A 9,144-nucleotide genomic window follows, 5' to 3' on the forward strand; every position below is an offset into this window, starting at 1 on the left:
GAAACAATTATGGAATCTTTTATTTTATACTATAATCATAGTTTCTCTGATCTGTTCAGGGCATTTGAAGGACCAGTTTTAGAAAGTACTTGAAGTAATATTACCTGGCAGTGCTGTGAGTCTGTTTAGTTAATTAAAGGAACTGGAGTACATGTGAGTTTTGCTTTCTGCTAGTAACTCACTGCAGTTTCAAATTATTAAAATTACTTTCTAGTCTCTCGATTGTGAGGGCTTTATTTGCATATTTAGCTTCAGTTTGAATTTGCGATTTTTATTTTGTTGCTTTGCTATCTGACACTTAAAACTGAAAAATATTTTTGGAGTCATAATTAGGCTGCTTATTTGCTATGATGTGGAACTGCTGAAACTCGTAGGTTATCTTGATATATTTTTTTTGCTTGTCTCTTTTTGAAGTGCAGATTTGTTGAGAAAAACAATGTATTGTTTAACAGCCAGTAAACAGTCCTTATTAGTGATGTATGGTTGAAATTCTGTGTGGTACAGTGTCATCATGTTAATATTGGCAAATTAATATTTGTAGTATCTTTTAATATAATACAGTGAGAGTAAGAAAAACATGAGAAAACTGAAACTTAGCACTAGCAAGAAAACCAGCCGAGACCAGCTCTGGTATTTCGGGCTGTGCAAGGAAGGCAAGATATGGAGTATTCCTGGGGAACAGCAGGAAAGCCATCTTTGCAGTAACAACCAGAAAACTGTGGATGGCTCTCCCAGTGGAGCTGTTAGAGCCTTTTCAACGAGGTAGTTAAGAACTGACTTTATAAGGTGGTGCAAACTAATGTGCAGCAACACAGCCCTATTAGTGGTGATAGGCATGGTGTTTTGCATTCACTTTCATGGCTGTCACGAGATATTTTTGAGAGTGTACTCTTTTGATGGATGTACTTAGTGTTGTTAGGGCGCTGAAATCCTGGTCAGTAAAAGCAGTTCTTCTGGCTTTGGACTCTACCCAATGTACTGCTGGCTTTGCTGTTAGAAGCTACTTGTGTGGGGGTTGCCGGCTGCTGTTCTATTGTCTCATGTGCTAAGGAAGTTGTGCCCACAGTGGAGCTGTAACTGAGAAATTTGCACTTAGTTTGGGCTTCCCATCAGGTGAGCAGGCTTCTGCAGGGCTGCAGAATCATTAGCCAGTTGTCAGCCAGGGCCTGCGTTACCCTATTGTTCTCATTTGTGTTTTTTTCTCCTGGTTCCAGGATTTAATAGAGAAAGTTGTGATTCTGCGCAAAGCTGTGCAGCTCACCCAGGCTGTGGATCCTAATGCTGTGGGGGCCCTTTTGGCTGAGAAGATGAGCCAGTATGCCAGCCTCCTGGCTGCCCAGGGCAGCATTACTGCAGCGTTGACCTTCCTCCCTGCAAAAACCAACCAGGTATGGGGCCTTCAGCCTTTTACTCCCTCTATCTTTGTGAACAGGTATACTTCAAGTAAAGGTCTGTGTGGTGCGTTTAGCCAGCAAGACTGCCGTTTGAAATGCAGCTCAGGATGTGACAGACAGGCTGTTTCCCCTCTCCTTGTGTTGGCCTCACTGAGCTGGCAGAAGTACATGACCTTGTTCTCCTTCCTCTTCATTTCACCCTCTTGTTGCAGCCAGTAGATGCCAAAGGGGCAGCTGTCGCTCCTGCAAGCCAGACACGGTGAAGTATGTACCTTGACACCTGGTTGATGCCACCCAAGATGGGAGACGGGCATGTGTAAGGCAGTTCCAATGGCCCCATGTCTCATGCAGAAAAGAATCCTTCAAATATAGCAGAGCAGGCTTCTGAGCGAGCACTCATCAGCATGCGGCCAGTTAACCTTCCTCTCCTGTCCTTTTCTGATTGCAGTCAAACATCATGCTGTTACGGGACAGGCTTTGCAGAGCCCAAGGGGAGCTCCAACTGGGACAGGAGGCCCTCAAGGCACCATACGAGAGACAGCCCATGCCCGAAGGACAAGCTGACCCTATAGCTGGACAGATGCAAGGGCTTCAGGGTCCAGCCCAGCAGTATTACCAACAGGTAAATATTTTTCAGCACTCAGGGAAGGGCATGGTGCTTTTGAGTTCTAGAGAGTGATGGATAAAAGGATGGTTTTTTCCTTTCTTTTGATCTGAGCTTTGGCTGTATGACATACTTCTACCAAGAGCTTTGTGGTGAAAGTAATTGGTGCTATTTTTCAGTTGATACAGCTGCTTCCTGTACTCCTCATCTGGAAACATCTGTTACACATCTTGTCAAGTAGTCTGCTTCTGAAGATTAGGTGCTTTCTCCCTTTTCTTGAAAATATGGCTCAGTGCAAAGGATGACAGCATGAGAGAGCACTGTAGAACTTCTCTGTGCTTGCTCTCATGGTCCCTGATGTGATCCAATTCTTGCAGGCCTTGGGCCTTGTTCATGGTGCTCACTGCCCTCTTTTAGGGCCGATTATTCCCTCACATAGCTGTCATTCACAGAGGCAACTGGCTCCAGTGCAGGCATGTGCCACAGCAGAGCAGGGCATCGTGGCATATAGGGTGAGGGTTCTCAGCCAGGGAAACTACAGGGGAGTGCAGAGACAGCAGTAACAGCAGCTGCCCTCTACCCTCAAAAAGACAGTCCTAGGGACTAAGGGGACCTTGATAGGCAAACAGCATGGTGTATAAGCCAGGGTGTTGCACGGCAGAGAGGGCACCTTCTTTGAAGGGGGGCATTCAGTTGTCTGAATGGGAGTCCTGAGGTGCACAGAAACAAGCACTTGGGCATGTTCTGTGACAGCCTGCACAGGCCAAGGGCACACATCATATGTGACCCTCGAAGCAGAACAGTGGGCACTTGTCTCAGGGCAAAGGCTGCAGCTCCATCTGCATGATCTGAATCATCTACACCAGCAATGGCCAATGTCTCTACACAGAGCTGCTGAGGGCATAGGCCCCAGTGAAGACCTCGGACTGCAGGAAGTTCCTGGACCTTTCTCCTGGGACAGGGACAGGCTGCAGTGCTGCCTGCAAAAGGTTTGTTCAGGTGGGGGATCACCTACAGCCAGTGGCTGTGTATGAGGCAGTGAGAAGGCTGTGCTGGCATCAGGGAGGCTGAGAAGGAGTTGGGTAGCTGGTTCCAAGTACAGCCTGCGGTGGGCCTTTGGCCCATGGCCAAACAGCCATAAACTTTCCCACTGTCGCACAGAGAAGGAAAGGAAGACAATAATGAAAAAGAATGGAATTTTGCAAGGGCCAGCAGGAGGAAGAGGTTTCCTATGAATCCTGAGGTACCCTTGTAGAGCCCCTTCACTGCTCTACAGACTAAAGAGGAAACACCATTCACGTCTGGACAGACACTGGAGCCAAGTAAGGCAACCCAGTCTACTCCCTGGATAACAACCAGTTCAACTGAGAAAGAGTGAGGGGTGATAGTATTGAGAGACTCTTCTGAGAGGTACAGAGACACATTTTCTGCTCTTGTTTCCCATGGGCACTGGTGATATAGCCAGGAGCAGTCAAAGGGGATTACAGAGCTCTGGGGCAGTGGTAAGGGACTCTGGAGCACAAGTAGTTTTTTCATCAATTTGGTCAAAGGGATGGGATTGGAAAGGGACAGTCGAGTCTGGCAAATCAATAAATGGCAACAGGACTGGTGCCACTGGTTTGACTAGTTAGATCATGGGACTTGCTTTGAGAAACCTGGTCTACTGGGTGCTGATGGGGCCCATCTGTCAGAAGGGGAAAAGCTGATGAAGTTGCTAAGCCGCCATCCATCATATTTGAGAAGTTGTGTCTATCCAGTGAAGTTCCCATAGAATGGAAAAGGGAACATGTAACACTTTTTTAAAAAAGGAAGACCTGGGGATGATCTACAGGCTGGTTAATCTCATGTCTGCCTGGCAAGATCATGGAGCAGATCTTCCTGGAAACTCTGCTGAGGCATATGAAAAATAAGGATTTGACTGGTCACGGGCAACATGATGTCACTAAGGGCAAATTGTGCCTGATGAATTTGGTGGCCGCCTACAATGGGGCTACAGCATTGGTGGATGAGAGAAGAGTATCTGACATCATCTACCCGGACTTGTGCAAAGCACTCGACCCTGTTCTACGTGACATTCTTGTCTGTAAATTGGAGAGACGTGGATTTGATGGATGGACCACTCAATGGAGAAGAAATTCACTGGATAGTCATACTCGGAGTGTGGTCAATGGCTCAATGTCCAAGTGGAGACTGGTGACAAGAGGTATTCCTCAAGAGTCGGTATTGGGATTGGTGTTGTTTAAAATCTTTGTCAGAGACATGGACAGTGGGACTCAGGGCACCTTCAGCAAGTTTGACAGCAACACCAAGCTGTGCAGTGTCATCTGCACACTGGATGGAAGGACAGGCTGAGAGAGTTTGGGTTGTTTAGGGGAGGGGAGGGGAAGGGGGGAAGGGAAGGCTCTGGGGAGACCTTAGAGCAGCCTTCCAGTACTTAAAAGAGAGCTAGGGAAAAGGGGATTTTTATCAGGGAGTGCAGGGATAGGATGAGTGGTAATGGATTTAAGCTGAAAGAGGAGAGATTTTGATTAGATATTAGGAAGAAATTCTTTACTGTGAGGTTGGTGAGGCACTGGAACAGGTTGCCCAGAGAAGTTGTGGATGCCCCATCCCTGCAGGTGTTCAAGGTCAGGTTGGATGAGGATTTGAGCAGCCTCATCTGGTGGGAGGTGTCCCTGCCCATGGCAGGGAGGTTGGAATGAGATGATCTTTAAGGTCTCTTCCAACTCAAACTGTTCTGCAATTCCTTGATGTTGGCTGCAGAAGTTGCTGAGCAGTGGCGATAGCAAACTGAGGAAACATTTCAGCAGTTGCCAGTATAGCCTACAATGGAAACAACTTCCCTGCTGTGTGTAAGGGGGCATAAACAACATGGCCAGGGGTTGAAGCAGGCCTGGGCTGACTGATGTGCTAGAAAAAAAGACTTGGTGAGTGTGGGACTAATAGGGGAGCTAGGGGCTGTGCGGGGAAGAACAGAACAAATAGGGCTGGCAGATGTCCTGGTTTTATCTCTGGCCTGAGGATAACGCTGCGTGAGACCACGTTGACCATCACCAGAGTGTGGTGTGGTGGACAGCCCTGGCTGTGTGCATACTTGAAGGGCATCACCAGTCCCTAATTCCCTCAGCACAATTCTGGAGCTCATCTGGTCCTGCTCAACTCAGGGTCTTCAGTCTCAGATAATCTGAGAGCAGAGGTGTGTTAGTGCTACAGGTTTTCTCCTTATGCAGCGGAGATTGGCACAAGCAGTCATGTCTCTGTCAGTGCTGCCCTTTGAGCATTGCCTGCTAGAAAAATGGGAACAGCAAGAAAGAAGGGCTGAAAAGGTGGGGGGTGGGTGGAGGCAATTGGATGTTGTTTTCTCCCTTTTGATGTCAAAATTCTGTGTGCCTTCACCTTCTTTCTGGGGTGGTAATAAGGCTTCATCCTGCTGATAAAAGATTACCTTTCTAACACCATTGCATATTAATTTAAATACATCTTTGTCAGTCATTAACTCTAATATTCTTTCCCGTATCTTTCACCTTCTGCCCTGTAATCAATGAATTGTCTTCAGAAGCAATTCTGCTTATTTTCCATTTGGCTGTGGAATATCGTAGCTGTCCTCTAGATGGCAGTATTTTAGCAATGTTTTTTAAACCAGAGTTCCCTCTTTCTCCTACTGTTTCAGGAATGCCTCAAGCTATTATTTAAGCAAGCCTTGTTTATTAATAAAAGGCTAGGTGTATCACAACCCTGTGTGCACACGGCAAGTGAGTTGCCCCCTGTGTTCTTGGCTTTCCAGGGAGCTCATTCTCAACAGGTAGGGCTTGAAGTGGATAGATGCCATGTCAGAACAGCACCCAGCAGTATGATGCTAAGCCAGAACAGAAAGAAATTACATATTTGAGTCTTAAGATACTTGTTTTGTTTGACTTCCGTTTAAGAAAGTGTGTATGTAGGGCTTGTTCAAGTTTGAGGTAGCGTTTGCGGTCTGAAATAGGAAGTTTAAAATTTGGTTTCTTTTCAGCATAGTCTTTTTTAACCCTCTTTTTCGTCTGAAAAGAAAGAGGTGTGAAAGGGGATGGAAGAGTCTTTTATATGACTCCAGTGATGAGTTATGCAGACATTAAGAGTGATTTTTGTTCAGCTGACTGCACCATTAGCCCAGCACTGCGGAGGTTTAGTGACCAATAGACTGAAGCCAGCTGAGCAAACCGGGACTTCAGGGGCAGAGCTGTCCCCTGTGCATAGGTGGGGTGTCAGCCTCCTGACCCCAGCTGTGCATCCTACTGCTGGGGAGCATGCCCTCTTATTTTTCAGGTAAGTTGCAGGCATAGTCAGTTGCTGGTTTCTGTCCGTTCAGAAAGATAATAGTGGTTGTATGGGATTGAAGGGCTTTGGAGTGACCAAGAAGGAACATAAAGAAAATGAGCTGGGGCAGACTGGCGGGATAACAATAAGCATTAAGAAGTGTGTTTGTGCATGTGAAAGCACTGAATATTGTATTTTAACCAGTTTTAATTCATTTTAAGCTCGATTTGAACAGACTGCTTTTGTGTGAGGCAGTAGATTGGAATTTAAAATGGAACTTAGGAGTTCCAGCTGTGGTTAGTGATGCTTGCTGTCATGCAGTAGCCTGGGGGGAGTTCCTGCAACAGGAAAATGTGATGAAAGATTGAGACCTGGCTCACTGGCACATGTAACACTGCGCTCACTCCACAGGGTGTTGTAGCTGCATCTCTGTTGTGTTTTGTCTTCACTCTGCTATTCACTTCAGCTCCAGTGCATGGTGATTTCATCTGTCTTGAATGCACTTTTCCTTCTTCCTCTGAGATTTTATGGCTGTGTTAAAGTGCCAGCATGCAAACTTTTTGGCCATTTCTTCACATCTTTTTAGAATTTTTTTTATAGTTTTGTTTTCCATGATTGGTATTTCTTTGTTCAATTCAGGTTAGAATTGCCCCTACTGTCACTGCCTGGAGTAACAAAACTCCTACTGCCCTTCCCAGTCATCCTTCTGCAGGCTGTCCCTCTGACACACAGGTATAATCTTCATTATTCCTCTCTGAACCCCTGCTCCACCCCAGTATGTCCCTTGGTATAGTTTGTGCGCTTGACACAGTATAGTGCAAATAGGCAGAAGGAACAGCTTTCATGTGTGCTATGGTTTTGCTCCTCTGCATCTCACAGTACTTTTTTTTTTTTTTTTTTTTTCTCTTACTAACACCCAGATGACTGGCTCTGGAAAGCCTTGAATGGGAGCTTAGTGTGACCTTAGCCTCCCCCAGCCTTTGCCCTACACTGGAATATTTGAAGTGTTATTATATCTTTCCCTCTTTTCTATGGAAATCAGCAGCTTCAGAATGAACATTTAAGTTGTTTGCTTGAAAGCTGTGGATGGCATGGCACTCTTGGACTGCCTGAATAACAGGCAGTGCTGGCAAGGAAGGTGGGAAGTTATATGCTGCTTTGCTGCTGAAGTTGCTGCACATACAGGCAGTTCCGCTGGGCACCCTAAGGCACTGGGGTAGTTTGAGGCATTTGTCTTTGTGCTGGTGACTTTTCCAGGGAATGTGGTTTGAGACCTTGAAACATGAACTGATCATCTTGTTACAGTTCTGCTTGAGCACTGTGTTGCCGTTGCTGACTAAATTCTATTTCTCCCTATCCTTTTTCCTGCAATCTTTTTTTACAGAGTGACAACCCACCTCCTCCAGGGTTTATCATGCCAGGTGCTGTTAACCCCAACATGCCACCACAGCAAGCTGCATCTTCCAATTACAGCATGTTTTCACAAGCAGGGTCCCGGCCAGCATACCCACAGAGTGAGTAACAGCAGCTCCCTTCTTCCTTCTACCCAGGTGGGCCAGATGATGAGGCCACATTTACTTGGGGATAGCCAGTCCATTTCTTGGGGTTTGAAGGGTTCAGACCAAGCATTCCCACATTTCTTGAGATGACATCTGAGGACTGACAGATTGGAGGGCAGACATCAGGCACCCTCTGTGAGACAGTCTTCTCTGCTGAGAAGATGTCTGCCCACAGCTCTTAGACTTGCTCCTCGGCTGACCCTTCCCAAGGGTGTGCCAGGGTGAGAACCTTCCTGGTGTGAGTCCTGGAGATGCAGCCAAGCCCTGAGAAAGAGGGACTCAACTCATCTGTGTGCATCTGAGCCATCCAGTTCTCATTGGGACTCCATGAAGATGGGAAAGAGGATGAGGAGACAGGGCAGTAGTAGAGGTGAGTGAGGAAGGAAGCAGATCATAGACATACTCAAAGAGACTGAAAGTACAGACACCAAGGAAGAATATATGGGCATAGAAGAGACAGTGAAGTTAAGCTGCAGAGCCCACAGTGAAAGGCTGGAAGAAAATGGAAGCTCCCAAAGGCTACTATTCACTTTGTTGGCCTAGGCTTTCCCTTTGTGCAGTATTGGGGTAGGGGTTTCCCTTTCTTGAGAGGCACTGTGAGGATTGCTGTGGTACAGAAAGCAGCCAGAGTAGCAGCATCCATGTGCCCCAGCCCCACTCCGAGTGGCATGATGGCTTGAAGCCAGGGGGAGGGGCAGGGTGGGAGAACGGGAGTCCTTACAGCAAAGGCAGTCTTTTTCTCTCTCCCAGTGGCAGTCTGAGGCTATAAACAGTCCTGCAAGTGCAGGCAGAATTGTGGGAGCCAGGATTTGGCTGGGCAAGTAAGTGGTTTGAGGGAGAAGGGGCAGAAAGAGAAGAGAGTCAAATGGAGAAAGAGGCAAATGAAACCTGCCCCTCTTTTATGAACTCACTGACTGAATGTCTTTTCTGCCTTTTTGTAGCATATCAGGCCACACAGCAGTACTCTTGTGGAACAGGGGGACCAGCTCTCTATCAGCCTCAGCAGCCTATCACTGTTCCTGCTTCACCCTCTTGCCTAAACCCTGCCCCTAACACCACCCCTCCCTACCTGCCTTCTGCTCCTGCCTATTCTGTGCCATCCCCACTGTACCTTGGGCAACGACAATCCTCCCCAACAAGCCTGAATCCCATCTCTTCCTTTCCTCCTCCTGTCACATCCTTTCAGCATGGCAGGCCAGGACCTCCAGCAACTTCTGTGTCTTATGCATTACCTACTGGACCAACAGGTACTCTGCCTGCAACCAGTGACCTTCCTGCATCCCAGAGAACAGGT

At 47.1% G+C, this 9,144-nt stretch overlaps 1 protein-coding gene across 16 annotated transcripts in view; it reads left to right on the top strand.

Moving 5' to 3' along the window:
• SEC31A (SEC31 homolog A, COPII coat complex component) overlaps nt 1-9,144 on the top strand; it is a 49,347-nt gene that overhangs the window by 24,848 nt on the left and 15,355 nt on the right. For 6 of the 16 annotated variants that reach the window (XM_054066387.1, XM_054066385.1, XM_054066376.1 and 3 more), the window contains 5 exons: nt 1,215-1,388; nt 1,843-2,016; nt 6,931-7,023; nt 7,676-7,805; nt 8,792-9,142. In XM_054066387.1, the coding sequence (XP_053922362.1) occupies nt 1,215-1,388; nt 1,843-2,016; nt 6,931-7,023; nt 7,676-7,805; nt 8,792-9,142 (922 nt within the window). The remainder of the gene's footprint in view (nt 1-1,214; nt 1,389-1,842; nt 2,017-6,930; nt 7,024-7,675; nt 7,806-8,791; nt 9,143-9,144) is intronic. The other 10 variants (XM_054066379.1, XM_054066381.1, XM_054066388.1 and 7 more) reach the window with 6 other exon arrangements.

Source organism: Cuculus canorus, chromosome 4 (assembly GCF_017976375.1).
Source record: "Cuculus canorus isolate bCucCan1 chromosome 4, bCucCan1.pri, whole genome shotgun sequence".
NCBI lineage: Eukaryota > Metazoa > Chordata > Aves > Cuculiformes > Cuculidae > Cuculus > Cuculus canorus.